The following is a 15,573-nucleotide window of genomic DNA, read 5'->3' on the forward strand; positions in this document are numbered from 1 at the left end:
GTCATTTATGTATATTATAATTTCGATTTCCTACGATTCCACTTAATTGTATCCGCTATGACAATCTTTACATATTGACCTTATGGGGTACCGATGAGCGAAGTAGGAAAATAGTAATTCTGGTCTGAAGAAATTTTGAATAAAAGATTATCGGAGGTATCAATGTAGTTTAATATCATTTAACCACAAGTAAAACTCGCTTCAGCGCGGAAATATTAAGTTTTCTCAATCTCTTACTGTCGTGGAGAGTTACCTCGCCTTGACGAGGTCAGAGTGCAATTCGGAGACCGCGGCGATATACACGTCTTACGTTGTCTCCCTTGCGTACAAAAAATCACAGATAAGTAAGTTATTTCCCTTCCCTACAAGCTGTCCAGATGATAACAATTTCTTGGGGTCATCGCTGACCGCAAACTATCCTTTCTTATATGAAATCTCTACGCCTCACCTGTCAGACAAAGCCGTTAACAGTCGCCATATCAGCTGGCAGAGGACCGCACGGTCTTACTTATCTGTATCGCGTCCTGGTCCGCTCGGGTGTAGGCTATGGCTTTGAGTGTTATCTCAAAATTCTTGACCCTTTTCATCATCACAGGATTCTTATCTGTCTGTGTAGCTTTCACATCGTTCCTATACAAAATTTTATGCAGATGCTAATGAACCATCACGTTCTCTTTGCCGTCTGAAACTTCTGTCATCTGATGTCTGTCCTTTAAAGCTCACCCTGGAAATCCTCCTTACTGTTCGGTTTTTTGTACTTCTTTTAGGGAGGCCACAACACATTTTTAACATCATGCTTTTTCTTTTATATTGTCCATTTTCCCTTTAACTAGAGAGATGCTTTCTAGCTGGTTATACTATGTCACGTGGCAGCTGACATTCTTGTGACAGAACGCAGACTAATTGAAAAACTAGTAAAACAGGATTTAAAACTTGTGTTGTCAAAATTAAATTTTAAAAACCCACTTGAATAGTGTTTAAGTTTCTGAGGTCCAAGAAGACAAAAATGCTGGGGATGGGATGGGGATGGAACCCATCAAGTGTCTATAACCATTCAGACGATAACTCATTGAGGTCCTCTTCCACCTGCATTAAGATAAATGTCAACCATCTTTCGTAAAAGCATCATCTTAAATCGCAGAAGGCAGTTTCTCAGACACAACATCGTGAGAAATAATAAAAATGAAAGTTTTATCTCTTCCATCCAGCCATCATTCGATTTATTAAAAAGAAATAAAAAAGATATGCGTTTATTTTCTGCTGGATTGATCTTTCCTCACGTGTGGCGTCAAGCGTCTAGATTAGGGCTACTTCTAAAGATGCTTGTTGAAATATTCTCAAACATCATAATACAAATTGTAACAGGGGAAAAGCGAGATCACTTTTGATGTTCTGAGAGTTGAGTACCAAAGCTACATAATGTGTCCTTCGCCCTTTGCTCTCTGTCAGATAAGTGTCTCAAGTGTCCTCAGTGTAAGTGGCCCTCATATTCATCGGTCTTTTGATGTTTACTTCACCTTACTCCTCCAGTGTCTCACCCAGAGTCACAGCACAGCACGAACACCAGCATAGACACAACAGACACACGGGAACTAAGACTAAGAGCTATTAAAAGCTAAAACGAAAAAAAAATAATACAAAAAAGTGATGCGCCACCCACGAACATAGATACAGAAAGACAGACAGGTCGCTGCACGATCTTTTTTTCGCTTTCTCAGTCGTGCTTGATGCTGCTTCTTCGAGTATGTATGAGTTCACCATTTTGAGTTTTGAGAGGCAAATGAATGCATCATCTACCCTAGGATACGATAATGATGACAAGGACAGTGCCAAAGCACAAGAAGACGATGAGTCCTCATCTCGAGCTTCTTTTGAGGTAACGAAAGAAAGGAAGGAACACAGGAATCGAAGGAAGCGTGAAAGAAAGAAAAAAATGAAAGAAGCAAATGTGGAAAACGAAATAGAGAGAAAAAAGGGAAAAAGAAAGAGAATAAAAAGACAGTATTAAAAAGCAGTTAAGATCAGGCTACTTTCATTTATCCTAAAATTTCCTGCCCATCCACCTACCCCTACACAAAGTCAAAGTGGACCAGAAAGTAAACAGTTATTTTATGAAGTAAACAACTTTTTTTTTAAAGCGAACAATAAAACTTAAAAAGTAAGCAGCAAGTTCTTTAAACTCCACAAGGCGACTACAAACAGTGGCGCTCTATGAGGAACAGCAAGCGATAACGAAGGATCGGGTGAAAAGTGAATGAATAAGATGATGACAACGATAATGTTGATACCATCGGCGAGGACTCTCCTTCATAACACCCTGACTCCTCCCTGCCATAGGGCGTATCCGGATGTCGTATTGGCAAGGGGCTCACACGCGGTATTCATCTGCAGGGTGTGGAGTGGTCCTGGCTACAAAGATGGGAATTAGTCAAAGTTCAGTTGCAGGTCTCAGAATATCTAATGGCCTCCTGACTCAGGGTGGATCACCCGTGTTAGGTCAGTAAGCTAGGAACTGCTGCAGCGGGAGTAGAGAGAGTGATGGTTCTATGAATCAGTCATTAATTTCTCAAGATTGAAACTACCAGTTGAGGAGAAAAAAAATCAGCACTTCTTAGATACTTCTTGATATTGGTCTAGCACGGATTTAGTCTGAATATACTCCAGGACAAAAATCTAATACAAAGCGAATGACCGATACTCAGAAATCTGACTACAATTTCGTTCCCCAAATAGGAATGGGATTTTTTTATTTAAAAAAAAGACGAAAGAAAACGTGAATACCTGGGCACTATTTCCGGTATGCAGACAATAGCTTGATGCTACGGAGGTTCAGGAAGAGTAGAAGAAATCATGATATGTTTCAATCATTTGATGAGTCACCGAGTCGGTGCTCTCCACTCCCCGAGCGAGCGAGCGCCACCATCGCCAATTTTATCTCCCCCTTAACTGAAAAGACCAACGGCGCCTCTCGCCTCCCTCTTTGATCTTGTCCGCGCGCCTTTTTTTTTTTTCTCTCTCTCTGACTTCTGCGACGCGCATGCACACAGACTTTATTGTGTCCTGTTGTAATGTCCAATAAAAATGCAGTTCTTGAAATAAATCAACTGGCGAATGGTTTCGTCGAACAGTGGGCGAAGTGAGTCGTTTTCAGAGCAGTCGTTACAGACTCGTTTCTTTGCAAGACATTTGTTGTTGTGGAGACTTTGTATTTCATGTCTTTGAACTTTGGTTCGACCTCCCTGATTAAGATAGGTATCGGGTTTGGGTTGGTTTGGGTGATGGTTTGGGTTAGGATTAGGGTTTTGGTGTAGGTGTTTATTTCCGAGCAGACCAAACCATTTTCTTATAATTTTTTCCTAATCACCCGCTACCTCCCCCGTCCCCGCTCCCCTTGCATCACGGGAACTGTTACTGACGGCTGCAGCGCCACGTCTGATTGCGTGTAATGGGGAGGCTATCAAGGGCGGCGGGGACCCCGCTGGGTGCACCTGCCATGTCCTAGAGGCGTGAGAGTAGTCTCCCCTTTGATGTCGCCCGCTTATCAAGCGCTTGATCGAATCTCGTCGGGGTGATCGGCCCTGACTGCCTGGGTTTTACGACCCGTTAAGGCGGGGTGGGGGACGGGAGCCGGGGTTGCAAGGATGCAGGGGACTGGCTGGGTCACTCAGGGAGTCGATGTACAGGTGACCAAAGTCTCTGTGCTTCTGGGTATGAATACAGAGAGAGAGAGGTTAGTCAATGGCTTCTTAGCCATGGCTATGGGGAGGGGGACTACATGGGCAGGGAGGTCGGGTGGATTGTGTGCACGTTTACAAGAACACAATTCATTGCCGAAGTGGTAAACAACTTGACACCAACGTGTGCTTCGGAGATCTAGATATCTCTTCGAAGAATATTGCCTGAGAAGAAGTCAACTTCGTCCTCATATCCGTTTATTACTTACACAATACGTTTTGTCCAGCGCCGTGTATGACACGTGTATCCAGCATTACCTATAGTCTTCTGTCCATTGAAGGAGTTTCGTTTCTTAACTTACTCGAATGGTATCATTACAAATGCTAGTTGACAGTATTCTGCAGCTTGAACTAGCACAGACAATGACAATGACAATGACAATGACAATGACAATTACAGAAGTTTTGTTAGTCTGAAACACCTTTAGTCAACAAGTGTGACTGACAGGCAAAGGGAGTGTCGTATAAGCGGAACCTAGACTGGGAGGAGTGTATCACTACCATCATCTGTCTCAGACCTCATTGAATTTTCAGGTCCAAGACAATGGTGACTTGCATGCAATTAGTAGAGAAATCAAAATTCTCTCTCTCTCTCTTTCTTTCTGTGTGTGTGTGTGTTTATCGGCCCGAGCGGGCAAAAGAGATAGAAAGAGAGAGGAAACCCACCAGGATGGAAAGAAATTTAAAAAAGAGAAATAACATTTGTAAAGAAACGAAGGCATACTATTGCTTTTAGTGCAAACAGAGCGGTAACCACAAAGCAAGGAACATTTAAATCCAACTGTGTGTAAAAAAAAAAAAAAAGAAAAAAAAAAGGAAAATGAGATGGTGCTTGACAAAACTCTCGGTTAATTTTGATGTCTTAAACAAACCCTTACAGGAGCGACATAAACTTTGCAAATAATCAGGCGTCACTGCTCCATCTTGGGACTTGAAAGGCCAGGTTCAAAGGGAGGCAACTGTTTACAGCAGGGAACGTAAACGATGGCAGATTAGTACTCTGTGCGGGAGCAATTAATTCACCATTTTCTATTCACAATCTCATGCAACCCTCCACCCATTCTGTTTGAAATCGCCGCTACCGCCATTATCCCTCTGGTCTGCCTCGAAACCAGTCGGAAACCTGAACTTTTTTTTTTTTTTTTTTTGACCAAACTTTGACTTTTTTAAAAGCTTTTTCCCTCACTAATTGAGGGGACCATAATAAAATGAAAATAGAAAGCTCTTGTCAAACGTTTTTATATAAAAATGCATCGTTAAAAAGCTGCATGATTTCCCAGGGAACAAAACTGCGGGTTCTTTTTATTTCTTTTGAACGTTGCAGACGAGGAATATCGCGATCATAAAATGTTTTCATGCCTGACTGGAGAGGACAGACGCAGGCGGCGAGAGCAGATTAGAATATTCCAGAAGCTAGTGAAACCAAGACGATGACTTGTCGAGCAACAACGGTCTCGGCTAGCCCTCCGAGGCAAGTCCCTGGAGACGCGCCGGCGACCCACACCACAAGTGGCGAGTTGAGGAGGAGGAGGAGGAGGCCGTCAATGGGGATTCGACCCCCTGATGCCCAAGTCGCCCTCCGAGGAGTCATTGATGCTGAAATTAGCGTCTGGATGCACGCGAATCTCGCGCGCTGCGTAATTAGACGAGGACAGGCGTGGGCGTGGTTACAAGTAGAAAAAGACAATAAATAAAAGAGGAGAAACATCGACAAGGTGAAAGGAAAGAGCGCTTTAGGAAGGAATAAATGTCTGAATATAGAAAAATATCTGCGAAATAGAGACAGTGGTTGGAGAGCAACTTTAAAACAAACAAACAAACAAACAACAAACAAACAAACAAACAAACAAACAACAAAAAACTACAGATGCTTAGGAAACGACGGTTAAATCTTGGAGTACGAGAAGGGCGGAAGGACAATGAAACGGGGGATTACAGAGAAAGAATGGGGGAAAGAGAGAGGATGAGTGGCAGAAGATGAAAAGAAAAATTATGCAAGAAAGAAGAGAAGAAAATTAGTTTCACAGAAAAATGTGTACAGAACAAGTACCGGGCACAATGTTTGACCATTTTGTAAATTGTTTAAGCTCGCGCACATGCACGAAATGCATGCCTGTGTGTGTGTGTGTGGTCAGTGTGTGTGTCAGTGTCAGTGTGTGTGTCAGTGTGTGGTGTGTGTGTGTGTGTGTGTGTGTGTGTGTGTGTGTGTGTGTGTGTGTGTGTGTGTGTGTGTGTGTGAGTGTGTGTGTGTGTGTGTGTGTGTGTGTGTGTGTGTGTGTGTGTGTGTGTGTGTGTGTGTGTGTGTGTGTGTGTGTGTGAGTGTCAGTGTGTGTGTCAGTGTGTGTACATAAATTTTCACATAATTGCTCGCACACATAACACTCCAATATGTCATCTGGCATCTGCAAGACAAATTAACTTTGAGGATGCGCTAGTAAGTGGTTGTAAAGAGCGGACTAGACATTGCTTCCATCCTGTATTATTCTGTAAACAGGAAAGGGGAGGGGAAAGGGGAGGCAGAAATAAGAGGAGACGGATTTTGAGCAGTTCGAGTCTGATTGAAGCAATACTGAATATGGTTTGAACAGTATTGATGCTACACCCTGGCCATTGCAGGCAAGTAAGCATCATATTCTAACAACGAATGTCTGAGTGCACCTATGCAACATTTACATGAGATCAAAACGAGATAAGGCCAGCAACCAGAAGTCTACCGGCAGTTACCGGTCATGTACATAAAGAATCTTTTGAAACCGGAAGTCGAAAGCAAAAGAAAAACAAACGGGCAAAAATCTTCTAAGTGTAATAAATAAAGAGAGTGATGTGCTTTATGTTTTGGAGGCTTGATGTGCAGGAGACTACTTTTTACTACTTGTAAATGAAAACGAGTTTGGGGATGCTTGTGTGTGGGTGGGGTGGGACTGGGAGGAGAGAGAGAGAGATCCTGTACCCGTGTGTCCGCTTCTCACTGATGCTGGCAGAAATATTCTTTTCGATTACTGCCATACTTATATGTGGAGTGTTTATGTTTCCCCTAAGTGGGTTTATTTTGATGTTTATTTTTTCTGTTCTAAGATATTTCGGGAGGCTCGGGGAATAAGCATACTAGGCAGAAGAAATGGCTACATACCTCTTCTCCACAAAAGAAACGTGGACTTTTGTTTGGCAGACATTTTGTAGTTATAATATTATTTATAGTAAAAATTATAAATGACAGAAAGTGTGTTTATATCTGTGTAAGCCTGACAGCTATACTTTGTTACAAAACTATACATTTTAATTCAGAGTAAACAAATCTGAAAGCTCTGCTCATTGTGGAAAGATTTGGTTTGTACTACATAAATACTAGTTATTTTATTTTTACAGTAAGGTGCCAGAACTACAACTGCAAGTAGGAAAGCAGAGAAAATAGAAGAAGGTTTGTATGAATAAAAGGATAATGAAGATTTCAGTGTTGTGAATAAAATCCTATTTTTGTGACCTTAGTGGTCATTCTTCGCTAATTTCTTCTTTTTCATCCTTCTCCCACTCATCCCTTTCTATCACTCGCTTTTTTTCTTTTTTTTTTCTTCTTTCCACCTCCATCTTTTTATCCCGGTAACATTACCACCATCCTAGCGAACTGGTTGTTCATTATTCATTACACCGAGAGCTTTTATAGCAATCTCAATTATGCATGAACCGTCTCATACACTTTATTGCCTCCCCCTTCCTCCCCACCCCCACAACCACTCAAAAAAAAAAAAAAAAAAAGCAAGGTCTTAATCCCGCGAATCACTCAAGCGTGGACGGCAGCTCCAGCCACCTGTGCGGTGATAGAGGGGGTCACCACATTATGCGCAGCGCCGGGGCCGGGGGACCAGAGCCCGGGGTCGCCATCAGACCTTGCCGGCAATATTGTGGCCATGATAAGGGTTCCTTCTTCACACGCTTCATTGCATCCACTTTGCCTCACTTCCACAGCTGTGTGCAGACTGAGAAGTCAGTTTTCCATGACAAAGAGTTAAACGCTGCAACAATGGGCTGCGAGAGGAGCTATTAGCGACTCACTGAGCGTCTGCCTCTTATTGCCTTATCATCTTGATCACTTGTTGACAGAACAGAAATTTGCTTTAAAGAAATACGGATTTTAAAAAAAGGAGGGAGGGAGAAAAGAACGAAAAAACCCCCACCCCAAACGTTTAAGAAAATTTCAATTTCGGGTCTCGTTTATGTTTGCAGGGAAAAATGGAGATGTAGTGATAAGAGGGAGATTTATTTTAATTTGGAGCAATTTTGTTTCGTAGATGTTCCTTCATCTCTTGAGAACACAAACGGTAGGCAGACGTCCACACCCATTTCCGTTTGACCCGACAGCCACCCACCATCACAACCAATGAGTTAAAATGTAGGATCGGAGGGCGAGAGCGGAGTAAGGGGATGAAAGGAAGGAGGATTGGGATAAAGGGAGGAATTCCTTCGCAATGTTTTTTTCTTGCCGCGTTTCATCGAGTCCCTACTTTGAAAGAAGCGTGTGACGAACTGTCATGTGACGTTCGTTTTTTTCATCTTCGTTCAAATGACCTTCCCCTGGTGTTCATGATTTCTCCGGAACATCACATGCAACTAGTGATGATGATCAGGAAGACTACTATGATGATGACCGATAATCGATGATAGATAATGAGTGTGGAGTAATCGCATCATACCATACCTCTATCTTACTCTGTTGATATTTGTCTTGTTTCCAACTGAAAGGATTCATCTTGCACTTGCATGTAGGCCACATTGGTAGAAACATGTTTCAAAATGCCAATATTTTAAAAATGTCGAGAACACACGGGTAGAACTAAGAATGGAAATATTCTGCTAGTGCTTTGAGGAACAGCAGGAGGCAGTGATACAACAACTCGTGAATTGAAGCATGGGCTTATCATAGCAACCCCGTCAGGAGAGGAAGGGACGACAGCTTGCATCTTCACTTGGCGATGGAGGTCTGCAGGTGTGCGACTACCTGATGAAACCTTCTCTGGTCGACTCCTGCAGGACCCTCGTAGACATGAGTCTTTAAGTCACTTCTAAGACCTTTATTTCTCATGGGAAAGCACAACGAGAAGAGATTAGCTTCAGTAACTCCAGTCTATAGATTTCTACATTTTTGTTTGCCGGTCTTATATATCCCATGGTTTATTTGTTTTGGACTGTCTATCTTTCCCTACTCATATTTTATTAATCTGGTTCAGATTGTCCATTTTACGCTTCTCAAGGTTTAACAATATGGTTCAGATTATTCATCTTCCTCATGGTTTGTTAACTTCGTTTCCGTCTTGCCCTTCTCATGGTTTATCAGTCTGGTTCAGATTGTCCATCTTACCCTTGGCGTATAGGGCTTGAACCTGTCAAAATGATAACCATGATTGACTGACATGATGGTATCAGGCAGTCTTGCTGGCAAGGTTGTGTGGAAGACACAGAAGTCCAGGTGGCAAAGCTCAAGACATGGCAGCAGAAGGACTTCACAACTAGAGACTTCTTCTGGAAGTCCTTTGCCCCAACGTGTGGCATCAGCTGTCCGTCTTTATGAATGGCTTCGTTTCAGACGAGATTTTTTGCCCCTGAAGTGGGTTTGATGTGGCGCCCTTGCTATCACAAGAACCTTTTCTACGCGCAGAATAAGTCCATCAACACGAATAGAGCTTACAGAAGATTTCTATCGAAAAAACAAACACGCTTTTTTGAAGATTGCTCTTTCGAATGTGAAAGAAGACTGGGTGTGCCTCCAGGTGTATCACGCATGTAGATATATTGATATAATTTATATTCCGGTACATATGCACGCCAGCATGTATGATATCATCAGTTGTATGGTCATATAGGTGTAAGACTGGGTCTACTACGTTTGTAGACGTGAGAGTCACTGACTAGCTGAGTGACTGACAAACTTATCTTACATACTGATACACTTTGCACCTTTTACACCTGTTGTGGAACCTAAACATGTCACGAGGAATTTTCTTTTTTTTATCTGTCAGAAAGACAATCCGCCTTCTTGTACAAACACGAATAAAAGGACATACGCTTGACTTATCTTCATTATAATTATTATAATTATTTTATTTAAATGTGTTATTTTATGGTCATTATTATAATTATTGTAACAAATTAATAGGATTTAATAGAATGAGTGAGAGAGAAGATGAAAATAATTACAAGTGTAGAACATGTGCTTTCTGTCTCCCTCTCGCGTCCGGACACACACACACACACAGAGAAAGCACACGCCGACGTGTAAGCACACAAAGGTATTCTCACTACTACCCATTACTGTGGGAATACAATGAGATTTAAAAAAAACACCTAAGGTCACCCGAGAGGAACTGCAAATTTAAAAAGTATTATAAAATGGTCAGATGGAGAGGCTAACAGGAGATGAATGAGCAATGGATAGATGGAAAATGGATGGTTTATACGGTTGGTTGGTTGGTTGGCAAAATATTGAACAATGAATGGATGGTAGATGACTGGATAACGGGTGGAAGATGGTCAATGATAGCGGGTTAGGCGGGGGGCTGGTGGTAGGACATCTGGATGATCGAGGGTTAGATGTTGGTTGGACGTTGGATAAACTGATGATGTGGGGGCAAGGGTGATGGCTGGCTGGAGGGGCGGTGGGTGGGGAGGGAGAAAAGCCCACTTACCCTCCTGCCCACCTCGTTGTTGTGCAAGTTCATAAGGTTGCGGATGTTGCGGCTGTCCTGGTGGCGGATGGTCTCGGGGGCGTCGACGAAGTTTTTGGCGAACCACAGTCCGTACTGCACGTTGTCGCTGCAGCCGCCCCACTTCCAGCCCTCCACGTCAGCCTCGCCGTATCGCGACATGTCGCACGAGCAGTCAGTCAGGTTTCCGGCAGAGCACGCTTGCGTCACAGAATGAACTACTCCGGCACTGAGGATGGCGTAGATGAAGGCTGTCTCCTTCGTGCCTGCACGCAAGATGGAGCACGATCATCACCACAGTATGCTCTCTTGTCAGTCATAATTAGCTAAAACACTTCACTCATTAATGGACAAGATAACCAGAGGAACCTGTGAATTAATTTCTTAGTTTTAATAGCTAGTTGCACATGTTTCTAAAACTTAAAACTGTTTTAAAGATCACGGAAATATTCTGGAGGTTCTCTGTTCGTATCCCGCCTGTCACAAGAAAATATTTTTCTTTGTCAAAAGGAAAAAAAAAAGTATGTTTCCCTTCCTCAGGCGCAGTTGGTGCTGCTGAACTTCCTCTGCAGATGAAGGTGGGGACGAGACGGGAAATGAGAGAAGGCCAGACAATAACAAGAAGGAGAGACAGACGAGGAGAAAGTGAAGAAGGCTGCGGATTGATGAACACGAAACAGAACCACAACTTCCTCTGCTTTTCTAAACAGCACATCGCGTCGCTTTTTAGTGAAAGATAGAAAAAATAGGGAGGGTGTGGGGGAGAAAGGGAGGAAGGAGGAACAAAAACAAATTTGAGTTTGTGTGTGTGGGTGGGAGGGGAGTATAGGTGAATGGGTGTGTATGCGCGCGCACAACTACATGGTTACGCCTTCATGCGTGAGTGAACGAATTTTCACACACACATCCGTGAGTCTGTGTAACTTTTCATCTTCTTTACTCCTCCCTTCCATGGGTACAAAAATAACTTGTCATACACCACACGCCCACAGCCCCGATACCCGACACGCTTATGGCAAGAAGTGTTTTCTCAGGACTAAGAAAAATATTCCCCGTCTATTTTCCTTTCCATCAGAATCGCTTTCGTAATTCTACTGGCTACACAAACCTCGGGGGTAAGACACATCACAGGATACACAACCCAAGTATCTCGCCCCCTCGCCAGTCTCGTGTGGTGTCAAGCAAGCTCCACAACACCTGAACAGGTGAAGGAATGTGGAGGGTTGAGCCTGGAGAAGACAACGAGTCGGATTTGCGTGTTGACGGAGAAGTTGCTACAAGAGACCACATGGCCTGAGAGTTTGTATCTCCTCCCATGGCGAGAACTGAGAGGTGGGCTTGCTGGCGATGAGTGATGGCTTCAGTTCCACAACACTTTCGACAACTTCTTCAACAACTGCCGCTGCAACCTTGCATCAAGCAGTTGGATGAATGCCTTGGCTGAGACAAACATGTCAAGAAAAACACCAGACATACTCCTTTCCCCTCACAACAGACTCTTGGGATTCTTGCCAGTGGCAATGGCGGCTTCTTTTCTTGAGACGAAGATCGTCGCCACAATAAAATACTGATCATCCAAACGATCCTCACATCAGTTGTTGTTATCTGACCCAAAGACAAACCTCTCGTCAAACTAACGATGGAGTTGTGTCAAAGACAAACTGTTAGAAGCTGAGGGAGGGAGGACCATTTCATCATGACCTCATCACGAGGCTAGCAGAGACTGCCTCCCGCTGACCCACACCTTACTCGTCATACCTCACCACCTCTTGCATCGCAGCCCTCGTCTGCCAGGCGTACTTGATGTTATGAGAAGTGGTAAACCCATTGACAGAATTGAATGTGCATTTAAATCGCGACTTACAGCCACAAACCGCAGAAAATATTTTTAAAAAAGTAATTCGATGAGCAAAAATAGAACTATCACTCTCCAGAGGCCGTAATAAAAAAAGAAGTCGTAGTTATTTTTTCTGAATATTATTTTTATCTTCGAGGTGCTACTTCTTTTTTTTTTCAGAAACTATCTCAGATCTGTGCCAAGACAGGGGCTGAGAAAGATGAATGTTCTGAGATACTGTGTCATATGTCTGCTACCCAGTTTAACATGGCAAGACATTTGTTTCATCTTTTTTTTTTCATCTTTCTTCTTTCGCAGGCTAAGAATGTCTTTGGTGTTGAGCTTTAAGAGTGCAGAAAATCTTGAAGACAGTCTCGTGACAAGGTCCGTTCACTGTTTGGACAACACAGTGTATCAGGCGAAGGTCCTGGGACTAAGTTGCCGATCAGCAATCCATCCACCCACTTCTCCAAACTTTACTCGTTACAGAAGCGGAAACTATAACAACAATGCACGAATGAAGACATACAACAATAACAATAAATGAATGAAGACACAATAATAACAACACACGAATGCAGACCTCGGGTAACATTTGTATTCATGCGCTACGTCATCACCAGGGTTCCATACACTACGTCCATCCAGTTCGTATCTTCCGTCAATCACGTAAGGCTCTTGGTGGACAACACAGAGGGGAGGTGTAGGGGGGAGGGCTGACCCACCTCAGACAACCCAAACCAACATCTCAAAAGGGCGGGGATGACGGGAGGAGGGAACTACTCTTGTGACAGTCACGTGCTGGACTTCCTGACGCCTTCAGCTGCAGGCGGGGATGGCGTTCACCAGGTGCACAAACTTTGGTGACCTCTGGCCTGGCGGCAACAGCGCAGGTGAGGAGAGAGCTCTGTATGGATGTGAGGATGTACATGCGGGTGTGTGTGTGTGCGTGCGTGTATTAGCATGTACGATATGTATATAAAACGTTTCCCATTCATAAAGTACAAAAGGCTGTCAGATCCAGTTACAAGTATTGGAAGCTTTCAGAACTGAGGTTGTTGACCTGCTAAAGGAACAAAATTTTCATAGTCGTCAGGGTGGATAGGTGAATTTAGAACAAACTACATAAAAAATTAATACAATGCACAATAATACTGTACATAGAATATCTGGAAAACTGTGTATCGTGTCCTCACTCCACACCCATGGGCGCGAGGTTCACGGGGTGTGACCCTTAGGACCTAGCGAGGACAGTCTCGAACGTTATTGTGAGTGACAGGGGTCAAGTCAGGGGTCAACTCTCACACAGGCTTGTGACCACAGAGAGTATAGAAACTGTGCTTGTGACTGCCAGTCTCCTTTGCTTGCTCCGTGGTTCGTGGGCAAAAAGGCAAAGAGTTTTACTCTCGGATAAACGTGCTGCGAAGACGAGCACCGAGGAGGATAGTGGAGGAAACATTCTGGGTCTCCCCAACCCCACCCTCCGCTATGTTCACTCGCCACCCGAGAGTTTCGCTTTGAAATAAGCCGAGACCCGGATGACGAGAAGGTAGAACAACAAACTTTATTTCCCCCAGAATCTCAGCGGCTACGGACGCAAAAAAATGTCTTCATCTTACCTCCCTTCCAATTTCCCAGGTATCAGGTGATTTTAGAAACTACGATTGTGTTCATGTTTTCCGGTACAGCGAATAATCTCGATAACCCTGAATGTCGTCACCATCGCCGATAACATCGTCAACATTTACTGCTGTCGTTGAAAGTATCGTCTTTCAAGATACAGTGTGGAGCTGGTTATATACATATGATGGGAGACACTAAAACTTCACCTCGTTGTGTATGTGTGTGTGTGTGCACTCGTCCATACTTATGTGTGTGTGTAGGGAGGGGATGCAAAGGTATAAATTCAATCTCCAGCATCGAACGGCGCCCTCGCCTAACGCCAAGTAATGTCTCGAGCAACCAGACTCTCAAAGCAGCTTGATGTCTTCATGTCCACACCCTGATTTTACATCCAGACGCTGGCGAGGGTCGTAAAATCCACCCGGTTGTGCCCGGGCTTAATGCAGCATCAAAACAACATAAGCCCTTACATAAGAAAGTGAGTCGTTAAACCCAAACCGGTTTCGGAACAAAAGGTGATCCTTTGATCGCCTGTATCATAGAGAAATGAATCTCCATTAAACTGATGCTGAAACCCGTTTAACGCTCGCGCCCATGGAATCAGACGAAGTCGTCTCTCACTAATGATGCTCTCACGATGGTGATGATCATTTTTACGATCAACCATTGCTCTCCATTCTCCATGTAATGACTCGGTTCCCGCTAATCGCAAGGAGCTATGGCTTGCAAGCCGTCAGGTTCGAATCCCCTAGCGGCCAGCAGAGAGTCTGCTGCAGCAACTTTATGTTAATATTCATCTCGGCCACGCCTGTGAGCACAAAATTATTAAAAGGTTTGTATTTCTAACGGCTGTGAGTGCCGTCTGTGTGTGTGTGTCCGGCCATTAGGGGTGGGCAGGTATCCTGGGTGATATTCAGAACAAAGACGTAAAGTCAGAGGAGACATACGGTGATACAACAAGGTTGACGAGGTTTTTCGTAATACTGGTGATGCTGGAATAATAATAATAATAATAATAATAATAATAATAATAATAATAATAATAATAATAATAAATAATAATAATAATAATAATAATAATAATATAACAACCAACAACCTGTAAACAGCTACAACCAGAGGCTCAAATAATAGGTATTAGTATCTTAAAATATTATACTACGCTAAACTTAATCGTGCAGAAAAATATTTTAATTTGTCTTTAATTTGATGACTGAATGAATAAAAAGAGACAAATAACGAATGAAAATAAAGTAAAAAAGACGACCAGAAAGAAAGAAGAAAAGAATAAAGAATTTTTGTAAAGGTTTGGGACTCGCGATTATATCTTTCATTTGAAGCACGCGTGCTTGAGAGATATGGTGTAGTAGTCTACTTTTCTGGCCTGAGAGAAAGATGAAGATAAGCCATGGTCCCTGCCTTCCCGCCCTGCTCCTATCGTCTGTTCCCGTTCCCTGGCAGAAAAAAAGCCAGGATTCCGTGGGATTCAAACTCGACTTGCATCATGTCTTTGCATGAAACCCTTCCTTCTCCATGTACACCTCTCCCGCCTCCTCTTGACGACCTGCCGCCTTGCCCGATGGATCCCTTCAACTTGTTTCAGCTCACATCCTTCAAGGGTTCTGCTCTGCCCCAAGCCCTCGGGTGTGGCTGGACCTTGTAGTAAATCTTCCTTGGCTCCATA

The 15,573-nt window shown here is 43.3% G+C and overlaps 1 protein-coding gene across 2 annotated transcripts in view; it reads right to left on the bottom strand.

The window, feature by feature from the left end:
* The window catches only part of LOC112572255 (protein Wnt-16-like), a 59,947-nt gene that overhangs the window by 18,827 nt on the left and 25,547 nt on the right, over window positions 1-15,573 (bottom strand). The window contains exon 3 of one of the 2 annotated variants that reach the window (XM_025251837.1): window positions 10,424-10,695. In XM_025251837.1, coding sequence (XP_025107622.1) covers window positions 10,424-10,695 — 272 coding nt within the window. Of the gene's footprint in view, window positions 1-10,411; window positions 10,696-15,573 lie in introns of both variants that reach the window. The other variant, XM_025251836.1, reaches the window with a different exon arrangement.

This window comes from Pomacea canaliculata, linkage group LG9, assembly GCF_003073045.1.
Source record: "Pomacea canaliculata isolate SZHN2017 linkage group LG9, ASM307304v1, whole genome shotgun sequence".
NCBI classification, from domain to species: domain Eukaryota; kingdom Metazoa; phylum Mollusca; class Gastropoda; order Architaenioglossa; family Ampullariidae; genus Pomacea; species Pomacea canaliculata.